Raw genomic sequence first — 17,869 nt, forward strand, 5'->3', positions numbered from 1 at the left:
ACCCGCGAAGCAAGCAGACAATTCACAGGGCTCCGGCAATTTTGAAGCTTCAAAATATATCTGACTGTCTCTTCGTTGTTCCTCATCCCCAACAATTTCATCACAGGAGAGGAGAAACAAGTAAGGATTTCACTTTCTGATCTGTCTGTCTAGAGACACACCTCCCCGCTCCCTCCCCTACCCGATGTGAAGAGTATTCCGGAGGCAAAAAGCTGGAGTGGATTTGCAGCGCCCTAGCGGGAGCGAGGAAAACCTACGGATTCTTTAGCTCATTATCATCCTTCCCAAACGCGATTTCCTTCTTATCGCTGGTCTCATCGCTCAAGTTTGAGTCGCCCGAAGTCCGGGCGGGAGAGACAAAGCTCCGGGCTTGCCCCCAGCTGCAGGCAGCCGCCGCCTTGCTCAGTGCCCCTGCAGCTCTGCTGCACCGCTGCTTCTCACCCGGTGCGGATGCTGTAGATCAACAGGTTCAGGGAACTTGAGCGGAATAAGGAGAGACCGCCGGGTACCGCAGCCCGGGAGCGGAAGGAAGGAAGGAAGGATCCATAGACTTGTGGCTTGGGTCGGGGGCGCACGCTGCGCCTGGGCCCCAAGCTGGCGCGCACCCATCCACTCGCCCCTCCAGTCCGGCTGCTCCTGCCAACACCCCACCGGTCTGGGATGTACCTTTCCATCTGTTGCTGTTTCCTCCTATGGGCCCCTGCCCTGACGCTCAAAAACCTGAACTACTCCGTGCCCGAGGAGCAAGGGGCCGGCACGGTGATCGGCAACATCGGCAAGGATGCTCGACTGCAGCCGGGGCTTCCGCCCGCAGAGCGAGGCGGCGGTGGCGGCGGGCGAAGCAAGTCGGGTAGCTACCGGGTGCTGGAGAACTCGGCGCCGCACCTGCTGGACGTGGAAGCCGACAGCGGACTCCTCTACACGAAGCAGCGCATCGACCGCGAGTCCCTGTGCCGCCACAACGCCAAGTGCCAGCTGTCCCTCGAGGTGTTTGCCAACGACAAGGAGATCTGCATGATCAAGGTAGAGATCCAGGACATCAACGACAATGCTCCCTCCTTCCCGTCGGACCAGATTGAGATGGACATCTCAGAGAACGCGGCCCCCGGCACCCGCTTCCCCCTCACCAGTGCGCATGACCCCGACGCGGGCGAGAACGGGCTCCGCACCTATCTGCTTACGCGCGACGACCACGGCCTCTTCGCGCTGGACGTCAAGTCCCGCGGCGACGGCACCAAGTTCCCAGAGCTGGTTATCCAGAAGGCCCTGGACCGCGAGCAGCAGAACCACCACACGCTCGTGCTGACCGCTCTGGATGGCGGCGAGCCGCCGCGCTCGGCCACCGTGCAGATCAACGTGAAGGTGATTGACTCTAACGACAACAGCCCCGTCTTTGAGGCGCCGTCCTACCTGGTGGAGTTGCCCGAGAACGCCCCGCTGGGCACCGTGGTCATTGATCTGAATGCCACCGACGCCGACGAGGGTCCCAACGGCGAAGTGCTCTACTCTTTCAGCAGCTATGTGCCCGACCGCGTGCGGGAGCTCTTCTCCATCGACCCCAAGACCGGCCTGATCCGTGTCAAGGGCAACCTAGACTATGAGGAGAATGGGATGCTGGAGATCGACGTGCAGGCCCGAGACCTGGGTCCCAACCCCATCCCGGCCCACTGCAAGGTCACTGTCAAGCTCATCGACCGCAATGACAACGCTCCGTCCATTGGTTTTGTCTCCGTGCGCCAGGGGGCGCTGAGCGAGGCCGCTCCGCCCGGCACCGTCATCGCTCTGGTGCGGGTCACTGACCGAGACTCGGGCAAGAACGGGCAGCTGCAGTGCAGGGTCCTGGGCGGAGGAGGGGCGGGCGGCGGCGGCGGCCTGGGCGGGCCGGGCGGTTCCGTGCCCTTTAAACTTGAGGAGAACTACGACAACTTCTACACGGTGGTGACTGACCGCCCGTTGGACCGCGAGACACAGGACGAGTACAACGTGACAATCGTGGCACGGGACGGGGGCTCGCCTCCACTCAACTCCACCAAGTCGTTCGCCGTCAAGATTCTGGACGAGAATGACAACCCGCCTCGCTTCACCAAGGGACTCTATGTGCTGCAGGTGCACGAGAACAACATCCCTGGAGAGTACCTGGGCTCGGTGCTTGCCCAGGACCCTGACCTGGGCCAAAACGGCACAGTGTCCTACTCCATCCTGCCCTCGCACATCGGCGACGTGTCCATCTACACCTATGTGTCTGTGAACCCCACCAACGGGGCCATCTACGCCCTGCGCTCCTTTAACTACGAGCAGACCAAGGCGTTTGAGTTCAAGGTGCTTGCTAAGGACTCCGGGGCGCCCGCGCACTTGGAAAGCAACGCGACTGTGAGGGTGACAGTGCTAGACGTGAATGACAACGCTCCGGTGATCGTGCTGCCAACGTTGCAGAACGACACGGCTGAACTGCAGGTGCCGCGCAACGCCGGGCTAGGCTACCTGGTGAGCACCGTACGCGCCCTTGACAGCGACTTCGGCGAGAGCGGGCGCCTCACCTACGAGATCGTAGACGGTAACGACGACCACCTGTTTGAAATCGATCCATCCAGCGGCGAGATCCGCACGCTGCACCCTTTCTGGGAGGACGTGACGCCGGTGGTGGAGCTGGTAGTCAAGGTGACTGACCACGGCAAGCCCACTCTGTCGGCGGTGGCCAAGCTCATCATCCGCTCGGTGAGCGGCTCTTTGCCCGAGGGTGTTCCCCGGGTGAACGGCGAGCAGCACCACTGGGACATGTCGCTGCCGCTCATAGTGACTCTGAGCACTATCTCCATCATCCTCCTAGCGGCCATGATCACCATCGCCGTCAAGTGCAAGCGCGAGAACAAGGAGATCCGCACTTACAACTGCCGCATCGCAGAGTACAGCCATCCGCAGCTGGGCGGGGGCAAGGGCAAGAAAAAGAAGATCAGCAAAAATGATATCATGCTGGTACAGAGCGAGGTGGAAGAGAGGAACGCCATGAACGTCATGAACGTGGTGAGCAGCCCCTCCTTGGCTACCTCCCCCATGTACTTCGACTACCAGACCCGCCTGCCCCTCAGCTCGCCCCGGTCGGAGGTGATGTATCTCAAACCGTCCTCCAACAACCTGACTGTCCCTCAGGGGCACGCGGGCTGCCACACCAGCTTCACCGGACAAGGGACTAATGCGAGCGAGACCCCGGCCACTCGGATGTCCATAATTCAGGTAGGAGACTTTTAGCGTAACTGGGACTTCACATTTTGCTGGTTTTGGAGCTGTCCTGAAACCTTTGGAACAGGACTAGCCACACTGCTAGTAGCAGTGAGAAGGGAACTTTTTTAAATGAAAAGGATTTAAACTTTTGCCACTGCGTGTACAACATATTCTATACATAACTCCTCCCATGTAAATAGTCAAATATCTACAAGATGTAAATGTCTTACTTTTGCATTTTTAAAGTTTATTTTTATAGGTTTTAAAATGTTACCAGGGTTCAGTATTTCATAGTTTATTTTACTGTATTTGTTGGTCCACATTTCTCTCCACAACAGAGGATTACTAGAGAGAGAAAAAAATTGTTGCAGTTAATTGACTTTAAAATTTTTTATTTCATTAAAAATAATCTGATGACAAAAGAAAGAAATGTATACCCCAATATTAAAAAGTAAATTACTTGAAGCACAACATAGCAACCGGTCAGAATTCCAGTGCCTGAATCAGTTTGAGCTAAGGTTTCACTCCCCACCCCCGGAAAAATATCAGTTTTATATTTAAAAAGTGTTTTGTATTTAAAAGTGCTCATGAATCTCATTTATTCTTCAGCTGAAATGCATTAGTGTAGCTTAAGGTTTGGAAATGTGAATTATGCTCTGAAGATCTTCCAAAAGTTTGAAAAAATATAGGCTCTGGGTAATGACTAGTATCTATCTATGAAAAGTTTATATTTATTTTGTCCTGTGATTTTTTTCCTGGTCTTCTTCCTTGGAGTCATTGAGGGATGAACAGAGTACACTAGAGGGGTGTACTCACTCTGTGCTGTTGAAAACAGGAGGCAAAGTTGCACTAAAGGCGCTTGTGACAAAAAGAATTCAAGGATGCACTTAGTTTGCATACTGAGTATTTTCAGTATATCTAAGTGATATTTAATATATATTCGATAGTATAATTTAAAGTTATTGGTATATGAAAAAAACTGACCCAGCATGGACACTAGATTCTAACAACAGCAGGTGACTATACTGTGTCTAGTTACTACCTAGTTTCTTTTCTCCACATATCAAGTTGTGTTATGAAAAAAACTTAATTCTTGCTTATTATGAATGCATGTTGCTACAAATTACTCTGGATGAGCAATACTTGAAATTCAAAATTGAGTTCAACTAAAAGTGACATTTTGAGAGGAAGATTAGTCTGGGGCAAATGAAAATAATTTGTTCACAGTTTTGTGCTTTGAAAAAGCAAGTACTGTTTTTATTATTAAAACAGAGTAGTACAATTTCATAATCTTATACTTTTTAACATAAGTGTAACAAATACTAAAACTCAGCAGAACATTTTCTTATAATAGAGTAATGTCCTTGTAAAACAGACTCGTACCTGACGCTACCGAACGCTAGAATATCTACTGTAGTATTAAATCCCACTTTTTACAGTGTTTACTACACACCAGTAATCATGATTTTTTGGAGGTCTATATAAAACTGAACAAGATATTCCTCCCATAAAAACTGTAGTTTCTATGAAAGTCTATGAGTGTGTAAAACTGGTATTTATGATAATTTCTTTAGAGGGATATATGTTAAAATATATATAGAGATCTTTTGCAGTCATTTTATAAGTACACATTTGTTATATACCTTTCTTATATTTTTACCATTGACAGTTAAAAAGATATCACAGAGGGTTAATGCTTAATCTTTCACTTCAAGTACTATGAGTTGAATTCTTATTTAGGGTCCAGTAAAAATGAAGTTTGTGCAGTAGAATTCTCAGCAAGCCTGATTCCTGGTCAGATTAGTGAGGAACAATGTTGGATAGGAGTATCCAGGAGGTTTTGAGGGACAGGGGTCCCTATACAGTGTTTACACCATACTGTTCTTGAAGCTGGTCATTGCCCAAGGGATGGATGATGATGATTCCTCTCATTAGCAGTAAAACTTGAGCCAAAGCAAATCTCTCTCTCTCTCTCTCTCTCTCTCTCTCTCTCTCTCTCTCACACACACACACACACACACACACACACACACAGAGTTTGAACAGCAAACAAAGGAGATGAACTTCCTTGCTTTCCCTTTCTTCTGGAATCTTAATTAATGCCATAAAGACACAGAAAATGTTTAAGTTCTTGAAATTGTTCCATAGTGGCTCAGTTGCCCATATTGCTTCTGCCCTGGAAATATCCTCAATATAAAATGTTAAAACAGGCTCTTGTTTTTTTTTTTTCTATTGAGTTTTTGTTGCTCTATAAGGGATGTCTTTTAAATTCCTAGTATGTTAATTTCCTTTTAAATGTGTCAGGTTTTTCTCAGTGCCTGTTATGGAGAACAGAGTAAGCTGAGTACAGTGACCTTGCTGTCTTTCTTTTTTTTTAAACTAGTGTGCTGCACTTTGTGCTGACGTGACATGCCCAAATTAACGTGTTCAGGTATCCCATACTCTTGTTTCAAGTGCATTTATTAGTGTGTGTTTATTTAACCCAGCCTGCTGAGGAAACACACTATTAATCTCGTGTATATTTCTGAAGGAAGAATTTTAATTCACAGTGCAACTGGGCTGGCAGCTACTAGGTCTGGTTTATCTTTATTTTCCAGCATCTTGGGTGCTGTTTAGAATATTCCCAGTGTATTTCTATTGATGGAATGAAAATAATATCATAATTGTTTTGAAATAGAATGGTAAAGAGTGGTGATATGAAACAGGAACTTTAGGACTTAAAAGACTCATGTTACAGCTCAAGTTCAAATTTCTCAAAAGATTTTGTGTGAATCGCAGGGTCTAAAATTTTAAGATTAAAATATATAGATTTGGGGGCATAAGAGTATTTTTAGTGAAAATGGATACAGAACAGTCATGTAAACTGGTGTAGAAACAGTGGTTCAGGAGAAAGTATTTTATGGCAGATTTTCTTCAAGTTTCTCAGCCCAAGTAAAGTCAGTCTATGAAGTGTTTAAACAATTGACTAGTGATTAAAATATCCTCAGTAGTGTGAATCATAATATAGTATTGTTATAATGAGATATTTTATTTATTTTAAAGCTACAAAAATGATTTGTGAAAAATAGGAACACAGATTTTGTGATAGGTAAGGCAAATATATTATTACACAAATTTATAAAAGCACTCTTCATAGGAGCAATTTCCATGTGAATTATTTCATAGGTTAACATGAGAATCTGAAATCAAGTAGAGGTCATTACTAATTATCACGAGTAACTGCTAATCGTGATTTATCAAGAATTATTTGTCCCGGGGTAACTTTTCAACAGGTGTTTTCAATGAAGGTCGTGCTGTGAAGAGGGAGGAGGCTGGGGACTTCTCACTGGTGGGAGAATTTCCAGTTTTGCTGGAACATCTGTATTTTCAGAATTTTTTTTGGTAGCACGTAAAATGTAGTCATTTTAATATGCTGTCATAGAAGAAAATATATTGAGCCAGCAGAATAAGATCTATTGAAATAAATTTTTAAAAGGAATACATTCTTACACAGTGTTTTACAGTTCAGTTTTAAAAGATTCACATTTTGGTTGACTTTAGATTTTTTATGCTGGAAGAGGAAATCCTTTTGATATACCTGGATGGCCTTTTCAATAAAAGCAAATTAAACACATGATAAATACTTATAATCAATACAAATATATAAAAATGAGATTGAGGAATAGAGGGCGAAAGTATTATAGTGTAGACAATAAACTCAGTATTTTAGAATGAAAAGGTGAAAGAAAAAGTCTTTCCTAGCAACATTAACCACTGTCTGCCTTGTTACTACTTCTCTAATACAAGAGATTCTTGGCTTGGGACTCAAATGAGTTTTCAAGGCCATGATCTTCAAAAATTCATACTCTAGTATGTTAGTGATTTCAGCAACAAAGTGTGTGAACAATTTTTTCATTTACAATTGTAAAGAGTTTTTACAGTGTTATTCCAATATGGCACAGTTTGATTAATTACATGCATTTATTTCCATAAACTTGATATACGTTTCTATTTCTAGGGGTTTGGTGGGCTGAGAAGGAAGGGGATATCCCTTTCTTACTGCATGCCTCTAGTACTATCTTGTCCACTTTTCTTTTTTTAAAAAGTTTTTTAAAAGATAGGATTAATTTCTACTTCAAATTAACATGAGTACACAATCATAAAACATATATTTCTGTTTTACCATATATTAAAAGTAGTACAGATAAAGTGGAAGTAAGTTTAACTAAAAAGATAACGATTAAAGTGGTTTGAGTTTCTTTGGAGAAGAGTTTAAAATCCAAATTATTATAATCATTCTTAATACATTATTTTTATTCTTAGTTTTGTGTGCACCCATGAAAATCTCAGCTTCAACGTAAATCTCTGTTCATTTCTCTATTTTATAATAATATGAAAACACAAAACGCGTAACTATTTTACTATATGGATTGGAAACCTGAGAATCTCATTTTTAATATTAGTTGATCTAACTACTCATGAGGTATTAATTCTTTACCGATTAGTTTTTAGTTTTCAATACAATTCTCAAAATATTAGCTAGGTAGTACTTTATCATCCTTACATTCTTATCAGTCTTTTAAAAATGGAAGAGTAAGATGATTTTTAATTTTACTTAAGGTCTTTTAGTGAGTTCTATAATTTTACTTGAATTCTATGACTGAATTTTATAATATCAATAAATATTGTCATATAGAAATCTGCACGGATGACTTTGAAATTTTATTCTTGGCCTCATCACGTTATTTAAGGCTGTGTGCGATCATGAAAAATATCATATCATACAAAAGTATGCCCTAAAATTCCTATCTCAACTTCTTGAACATATTTTTTAGTCAAGAAAAAAAAGTACATGTTCTAAAACATTATCTATTGCCTATAACTATATTGATCAAGCCACACCCCAAAAATAAAATAAAATAAAAACATATTTTCTAGAAACTTTTCTTTATAAAGTTGATATTATAATGCATATTATTCACTGTTTTATGGTACACAGATACACATTTATATATGAGGTTAAAATAAATGAATTATTCTTAAAATAATCCCAAATATCATCCCCTAAAGGACTAAGAAATATACATATTTTAAAAGCAAAACACCTTAAAAATCTCCAGGTAAATACTTAATATTGTTGAAAAATACAGTGTTTATACTTTATCATGTTTCACTACCATTGTCAGGTTTCAAATTTTACACTGTTATTGCTGCTTGTGTAATATAATGCAGTAAAAATATATCTATAAAATATGTACGTTAAGAAAATATTTTTAAAAATTTAAGATTAATAAAGGTTTACATGCATTTACTGCAGTGAAGGACATCTCTGCCCATATTTATGAAAATGTGAGGAATCAAACTTCCTGGCAAAATTAACATACGTGTATACATATATATATATGCCTTTATATTTTCAGTATAATGTACATAAATACTCAAGCACAAATATTAGCGCATTTTTATACTTTTTTAGTTCAAAGGCAGTTCTCCTCTTATTAAGGATAAACTCAAACCTTTATTTTTCTTTGAAAATATTTTAAAACTTCATGACTCACTGTTTTAAAGCTTCAAACATTTTGAAGTTCCTTAAAGTAGAGCTAGTGATTCCAGAGCAATTAAGGAACACCTGGTCTTCAGTGGACAATAGGTTGGAGTTTACGTAGATTAAGAGAAAAAAAAATCATGCAATTTTCTGATTCTTTGGTGAGGATGGTGGGATGGCTGGAGGCACTGTGAGAATATATGCTGGGAGTCTGATGATGAAACAACAGGACGAAGGTGAAGCCACTAGATCTGGGCTCACGTCAGTCGGGAAGTGAACCTTAGCACCCCTATGCTGAGAAGTCTTGCAATACACTCAATTCTTACAAATGCACCTGCTAATTATGATATTAGTCATTGCTCCAGAATGTGTTCCCTTCAGTGATGCTTCTGTTTAATCAATCCCACAGGGCATTATCTTAAAGCCATATTTTAGTAAAGCCATTAGGGAAAGTTGTTTGTTTGTTTTTTTTTCTATTGAATTCCTTCAATCAATGACTGTATATTTGTTAGAAAATAGCGTCAAGGTCATTTTGCCTGTCAATTTGAAGATAGTGTGACTTCTCCCACCCACCTACAAAACACTTTTAAATCTTCATCAGACCTACACTAATCTATTGTCAACTTATTTTAGCAGAGAAGACGCTGACAAGAATTCCCTTCAGTGGCACACAGTATTTTACAGTTAGTCATAGCTTTCACCAGTAGCTTTGATGGTGATATATTGCTATCCTTTGGTCTCCTGAAATAAAGTATCTATAATAAAAAAGTCCTTAATGACAGCAACATTCCCTACCGTGACTAAGCAGAAGCCTGCTCTCACCTCCTTGCTACTTCAGAAGTATAAATTCAATATTTTTAAGGTAAAGCAAAAAAAAAGTAACAAAATACAAATGCAAATTTGTGGCAGTGTAGGTGGCATTTTTCACTTGTGTGCCCCCTGGTCTTCCAGTGATAGACTGTAAAATTGGTTTCAGACAGTGTTTGAGAAAATCTATCTATATACATGTGACACATTTCTATTTGTTCTGGTCCTAGTGACATTCTGATTACTGGTATTTGTAGGCTCTGCCCTGGATATATTCCAGGGAGCTTTATTGTAGTGAAATGACTCTTACAGTTCATTGAGCATCTAGCATAAATGTACTAAATATGATTGACACGTTTGCATATATTTATTCAAAAAATAAGGCAGTTAAACAGCATAATTATGGGAAAACGAATCATAACAATAAAAGACCATTTAAGTTAACAAGCTTTGTGATCAAAGGGTAAATACAGGTTGGATAAATTAGACTTTAGATGTAACTAATCTACATAAATAGACTTTGGTCTGATTAGGGGAATGGAATATATTAAAATAATTTAATGGTATTAAAATGCATTTTATTTCAGATATTATGAAATATTTAAAGATGAGTTATTTTCTTTATGCTTCTATTTGATGAAATGGTCATGAACCATATTTGTGTTGAATGAAAAATGGGCAAAACTTGTAAACTTCTCTTTGGTAGAATACACCCTGTCCGAACAATATTTATTGTTTTTTAGACTTTTAATGTTTCTGATTGATTTTTAATTAGTGGCACACATTAAAGTGACCATTTAAAGGACAGTTTCTTGTTTACTTTCTTTATCAGCTAAAAGCAGCTTTTGTAAAATATGAAAGTGTGAGCATTAAAAGTCTATTTCAAGTTTTCAGAGCTATATATTCGTAATTGTTTTGTAGATATATACCGTTTTTAAGAAACACTAGATACATGTTTGTAAAATATATTAATACTTAATGTAGATAATGACTTTATGTTCTCAAACTTTCTAATGCTATTTTGACGGCATATATATGTTTAAATAACAGATTTAACTTAGGTGACTCAACTAATTTCTTTCCAACAGCTGTAGTGCTTAGGTATGTTTTCTTCAGCTTCATGTAGTGGTAATTTTTAAAAATGTAATTTAAGCATAAGTCATCAATTGGTATACTTCTTTACAATATTTCTACCTGAATCCTTAATAATCATTGCTAAGCAATGATTGGGTTGTACTTATACCCAGAATTTTTATGTCCTCCAATTCAATAAAACTCAAATTGAAATATACACATATATCCTAAATTTTGATATCTTTCTTTTATAAAGCAGAAACACAACAACTGTTTTATTGTAGGCAGACATGTTCACAGGGTCAAAATTTCTTTTTTTATTTTTATAATCCAATTTTAGACAATCAATGTCTTAGAAAAATTCTTAAATTTTTATTTATTTGCAGTACGAACACTTGTATCAGTTTTGAAACCTAAAATTATAGTTTTCACTCTTAAGATATATTAATTTCTTTTCTCTTCACAGACCCCAATATAAATACCTTTGCTGAAAGCTCTTCATTTCATTTACCACAGAATATTTTACCAGGACATACTGAGATTATTTTAGGACTGCATATTTGGTAAACTTTTGCTATTTTTCCACAACACCAGAGCGATTGCATATGCAGAGTTCATATTTATAAAGGCAGTTCACCTATAATTACCATGAGTAGGATTATCTAACCACAGTGTAAATTGACCAAAATACTCTTTTACTGATGTCCCCATTTCAGTAGATGAGGTAACAGTAAGAAGTTAGAATGCTTGAGAAATAATATGTTTAAAATCTTAGCAAAACTTACTAAGAAAAAATGTTATCCTTTAGTATTTGGAAAAACAGGACTTAACTTTAAAAGGGGATATTTTCCATTTCAAACTTGATAATTGCTTAGTGATACATCTTTATATAAATATGAGGCATAAAAGTTTTCTGAAATTTTGAAATTTGAAAAATAATTACCTTTGATTTCAATAGTTCTATCAGCAAAACCCAAAAGATTATCTAAATATTGGTGAATTCTATTACCGTGTCTTCTTGAGGCACAAAATTCTCTCTATTTTGCTTTGGCAGTTTTGCATCTATTTTAAAATAGTTTATCCAAAATTAACTTGTTGCATTAAGAATGTGAATACGAGGAGTTATAAGTCATGTAAAATGAAAGAGAAATCAAATATCTATCATTACTAACATTCCCATTAAGACAGAATTAAAGATTACATGCAAACTTGCCTTCACTTAGTTTGAAGGCAAGACACTTGATTTCTTTATTTTTATTATTATTTTAGCTTTTCATGACCTTGTGTAACATTAATGAATTGTTTGTTCTTTTTATTTTAAGCCAACCCTTACTCTCTTATTTTAATCTTCATCGATTAAATCAGAAATTTCTGATTAATGAGAAATTTTGGAGATACAGTTGATTCTTACTTGGCATGGTATATGCATGGTATGCATTTGTAATTTTAGGAACTATGAAAATATGTTGGTGCAAATGTATGAACCTAAATGTAGATAAAGACAGGATGACTGAGAGCAGATATTGTATGAAAAATAGGAAATATTTTAATACAACACATATATTGAAAAAATAGTTTATAACCTTGCACTTTTAGTGTTGGCAGATGCACGGATAGTTATTATTAGCTAAATTTCCAGATCCTGAACTTCTAGGAAAGCTACTATTTATTCCTAGATAATAACAAGGCAGGAAATAAGAGAACGATCCTACTAAACAAATCCCACTCACAGGCAAGATAAGGTTATTGACAAAAGCCTACTCTGCAGTGTGGCTCTGATATCAGATGTGCCAATACCAACAAATGAAGCAAAATGGCTAAGTTGGGAGAAACTAAGTGACAGGAAATACATTTAAGGAGACATTTGTTTTCTGATTTTGAGCAATAGACTTTCCATTTTTTTTTTATAATTAAGGCAATTACATAGTTATTTGGCTTAGAATGTGTGCCCAGGTCCCTATCTCAAAATGCTATTTGTTACCACCTGTGGCTAAAAGAAACATAATTACTATGAGTCTCCGCAGTCTTAGAGTAAATTTTTGTGATTACAATGTTTCCCTTGGGCAGATGTGTGAAAATGGCAGATTAATTCCTGCCAGGATCTTTCTGTTCTTCGTGCATTTTTAGGTTTGGTGTTGCCTGCTTATTAGAGTGGCTCTGTTTGCTATGGTTAAAGGTTATGTCAGTGTTTCCATAGTAAATCTCTAGAAATGAAGATCCACAAGTCAGCCATTAAATTTTGCCTTAGGTGAAAAGTTGACATGTAACGTCTCAGCAAAGGAGTAGATAATATTTTCCATCACACTCCTCTGTTGTCTGGTTAAGTTTGAAGTAAATGGTAGTAGGACAATTTGGCAGTGTTGAGGAAGCAGGACTTAGACTAGCAGGCAAAAAGAAAAGTGCACTCTTTTGAACTATAAAATAATATCTAGTCAACAGAAGTGGATGGAAGTATTTTAATTCTGTGCTTGATCCTAAAGCTACTTAATGCATAAGAATTTTAGAGAGCCACAATAAAATTATTGAGGCTGGATAGCTAACAAGATTTAACATTCTATCAATTTCCATTCATTCCTTCTTTTGATTGTGATATGTTAACTCTATTCTTTTTTTTTTAATTGGGGTTATAGTTGCTTTATAATGCTGTGTTAGTTTCTGCTGTACAACCAAGTGAATCAGCTATATATATATATATATATATATATATATATATATATATATATATATATATAAAATCAGCTCCCTCTTGAACCTCCCTCCCCCCACCATCCCACCCATCTAGGTCACCACAGAGCACGAGCTGAGCTCCCTGTGCTATACAGCAGGTTCCCACTAGCTAACTGTTTTACACATGGTAGTGTATATATATCAATCCCCATCTCCCAATTCATTCCACCCTCCCTTCCCCCTGCTGTGTCCACACGTCCGTTCTCCATGTCTGCGTCCCTATTCTTAATAAAGATCTAATTGATCTACACACAAAATAATGTTATTAAGTCTGAACAGTTTTAAATCTCTGGGTCAGTGTTGTAACTCATAATTAGTAAAGTTAATTTGTCACAAAGCGGTCTAGATAGGAGAATGCTTGAGGACAGTGACCACATCCACCTTGCTTGTTGTCGTTATAGTTGAGAGAACCTAGCATGGTTTCTATTGCATAGTGGGCACTTAAAATATGAATTATTTGTAATGTCTTGTGATCACTGATCAGATATGAGAAGGAGCTTGGATTCAGAATCAGAAATTACTAAGGTCAAACCTAAGATATTATGTACAGAAACATGCTGAAATAAGGATCTGTTGCTAAATAATTTATTTGAAGGTGGCCTATTTGATAATTTTTATTTATAGTTGTTACCTTTTTAATAACTACAATGAAAATTCCTATACAGTTCTATTGATAATATTACCAATTCATGGAAAAAAACAGGTGCTCAAGGTTCACAATTATGAGCATCAATCTTTTCAGAATGTGTTTATATTTATGTGTGTATATGTAAATCCATATATATATATCCATAAATATATTTACATTGTATCAAGAAAAATAGTGTTGGTAAGAGAGTATCTTTCATCTTTTGTTCTGTTTCTTGGTATGGTTAATAAAATATTGAAACTATGCAATTCAGGTGTGATATTAAGGCTTTGAAAATCACACAGATCTAGTAAATTAAGAAACTAATGTGATCCTTTTTTCTATGTTTTATTTAATTTTAAGATAATTATATTTATAGAGACTTCATAAAATATACACTTATTTTCTATATGAATTTTTAATGAAATTATAGGTAAACCGTAAATAGTAATCTTGATTACATTTATTTGAATTTGTTGACAAATACATTTATTTGTATTTCTTATGATTTAATCACTTTGGTACCAGCAATTTGCCATTTGATGACAGGAAAAGAAAATCACCATGAGCAGTTATCAAATGTATGTAATAATACAAACTCAACTTACAAAACTTTTCTTGAAATTTCAGAATCTGTCTTGCATAGGTAATATGAAATTTCAGTGCACATTTTGGGGAAACATAAACTACATGTTCATGTAAACAGTATTTTCCCATTGCAGTATTGTTATTTAAAATACATCTACAACCTGCAAAGTTGTTCAATCCATAATCATTCATTCAAGAATAAATAATGAAATAATTTAAAGAGCTCTTAATTGAAATACTTTACTACTTTTAGGCTATTTTAGGACTTAATTACTATTTATCTGAATTTTAAATTTTGATAGCAAAATTCAAGTAAAACAATAAGGAGGCTTGGTAGCATAAAGCCTTCAAGCAGAATGAGCTTTCAAACCATATTCAAAATTTAATTATCCTCATTTGCCAGAATAGCTGAGATTCAAAATGATGGGGAAAAAAAACAATAGAAAGGAGCATAGAAATATAAATTTAAAAAGTTTAGGATTCATTGTCAATTACCATTTATAAAGAAGAGAAGAACTTTTGGAAAGGTTAAACTAATAGTGTCAAATATTATGTAAGATTAGCCTACAAATAACAAGTTCTCAATGGAGACATATATATCCACAATTATCTAAACATTATAGTTCAAGTCCATCTGTAAATTCACCCTGAAATATTTGGCATTTTGGGGAAAGAAGTCCCATCAGCAGTCAGAGCTGCTCTCTCCAGAAGGAAAACCAGGGGGGGGTCTTGGTTTCATGGCACTACAAGAGGCCTGTGTATCTGGGGAAGATACTCTTTTAGACATAGTGGATCAGAAGCTGGACCTGTAATACTTCATAATCTGTCTGAATTTTAATTCTTTCTCAGAATGTGCTTGTTCTTGAACTATCGTACATGTGTGTTTTTTTTGTTTTGTTTTGTTTTGTTTTTTTTAGAAAAAGAATACAGCTGAGAAATCTTCTGGAAAGGTTGCTTCCAGATAATGTTGGTAGAAAGTGAATGTTTTGCAAATATACTAGATTTCATGAGTTTAGTCTTCACATAAAACCGTATAATCTAAACACATGTATCATCTGCTTAAATTTTTCAAAAGTTGTTTATATAACTGAAAAGTATCATCAAAACACATAATTTGAGTGAAGCAAATGGAAAGGAATTATTATTTATGTCTTATACTGACCTGTTCTAATTCTTTTCTTCCTGTCTTTGCCCTCTGTTCTCTTTTCTGTGATATCCATTCAGAAAATTTATTTTTACAGGGATACCTTAAACATTAGTTTATAGCTTAAATATTTTAAAAGAATGTAGATATATAGGTTGATGAGACCATGGTGGTATTTATCACCAGATTAATATTTAACTATAGAGTTTTCCCTCATTATCTGTGAGGTATATGTTCTAGGACCTCTGTGGATTCCAAAATCCAAACATGCTCAAGTCCCTTATGTAAAATGGCATAGTATTTGCATATAACCTACACACATCCTCACATATACTTTACATTATCTCTAGATTACTCACAATACCAAATGCAATATAAATGCTATGTAAACAGTTCTAAATACAATGTAAATGCTAGGTAAATAGTTGCCAGCTTGCAGCAAATTAAAGTTTTGCTTTTTGGAACTTTCTGGAATTTTTTTCCCCCAAATACTTTCTGTCTGAGATTGGTTGAATCTGAGGATGTGTAACCTGAGGATACGGAGAGCTTGACTACATGTACATTTGGACTTGAGATTATATAGTTATTTTACATAGTGGAGCTATATGGGGTGGGTTGGATTTCAGATGGGTTGGATTGATAGTATTATGTTTAACATTATTAAAATGCATTTAATAGACAAGAAACATATTTATTTAGTTAAAACTAAAAAGCTTCTTAGATTTCCCTTAATCTAGACTTGAGTATATATTTTAAGAAGTAAATTATTGATGTTCTTTTTTGTGTAAAAACAATAAAATAAACCTCTCCACATGACTCCCTCTTTTTGTTCTTCAGGCAAGAGTGTTCTCTATTGAGATAGAGTAGAGAAAGAATCCTCCATCTGCCACTCCCAAAAATAGAATGCTTAGTTTTTTACCTCTGGATAAATCTTCTTCATATATTTATGCCTATGCAGGTCAGAGAAATAGACTAACATATCAGTTCATAACATAAGGAAGGGAAATTTATAGTTAAACTTCGTCAACAAATTCATTAAAATTATTTTCATTTGAAATTTTCCATTAAGCCTAAGTGAACTTCAGCTTTATTTAAATACTCATCGTTTAACTAGAGAAATTAAATCTCCAAGGATACATCTGTTATTTAATGATATTATAGTTTGGGTTTTGTTTGGTGAAAGCATGGGATGGTGATGGAAAGGCAATAGGGGTCGGAGAAGGAAAGGAGCTCTAATTCAATATCCCCTGGTAATATGATATAAATAATTGGAAAAAGGAGATAGTATTTCAGCTGGTTAATTGTAATAAACCTATCTTGTTAGAGCATTAAGGTAGAATCAACATGTTGGGAAACAGATAAAAGGTGCATGAAAGCATTTAAAATTCAATCATTAGGTTTTATTGCACCTATCTGCTCCCAGGAAATGTAATTGGAAATTTGATTCATTGACCTTTAGTTGCCATTTTGGATCACAGTTGCAAAGCCTAATGTTTTCAAGTTGGACATTTGAAGTTAATTTGATAGAACCATATTCAGTACATTTTTAACCCAATTATCTTTTTGAACAAAATTTCAAAAAATAAAATCAGGCTTAATGGGCTGGTATGTATTTGACAAAGCATTAGCATAGTTATTTAATCCTGAATCTGGTTAAAGCAACTAATGTTCAACTTAAGGTTTCTATTAACTAGAAGGACTGGCGAACTTTTTACTGTTGTTTTATTCACGAACTCCTGCTTCCCATTAATTATTCTCTGGATCTATATTACACTACATTTATAGTTACAACATCCAATTACACTAAAATTACTTACCATGACATAAGAAAAAAGCAGTATTTAGTATTACAGGTGATTATCCTTAATTTCAAAAATTTGGGCACTCCCCAACCCCTTTCACCAACATAAGTATGATGCCACAGGACCCTCCTAAAATATTTCTTATGTCTTCACTCAGAAGGGTGATATATGACAAAATTATATGCCTAACAGGAGAAATACATTATGTAAATTGATCATGATTTCTTGTCAGCATCTGTGTACTGCTCTGCTCACTGAAGTCCATATAACTTGGAAAAGAATCATGATTAGATGGGTGTTTCTTCAGCCTATGAGATCAAATTTCTGAAATGTGTATATAGTGATGAGCCAGATTA

At 37.0% G+C, this 17,869-nt stretch overlaps 1 protein-coding gene across 1 annotated transcript in view; it reads left to right on the forward strand.

Annotated features, from left to right (window-relative positions):
- Positions 1-418: 418 nt before the first annotated feature.
- PCDH17 (protocadherin 17) overlaps positions 419-17,869 on the forward strand; it is a 96,523-nt gene continuing 79,072 nt past the window's right edge. The window contains exon 1 of the mRNA XM_007110680.4: positions 419-3,231. Within this exon, the coding sequence (XP_007110742.2) occupies positions 661-3,231 (2,571 nt within the window). The 5' untranslated portion in view covers positions 419-660. The remainder of the gene's footprint in view (positions 3,232-17,869) is intronic.

Source organism: Physeter macrocephalus, chromosome 13 (assembly GCF_002837175.3).
Source record: "Physeter macrocephalus isolate SW-GA chromosome 13, ASM283717v5, whole genome shotgun sequence".
NCBI classification, from domain to species: domain Eukaryota; kingdom Metazoa; phylum Chordata; class Mammalia; order Artiodactyla; family Physeteridae; genus Physeter; species Physeter macrocephalus.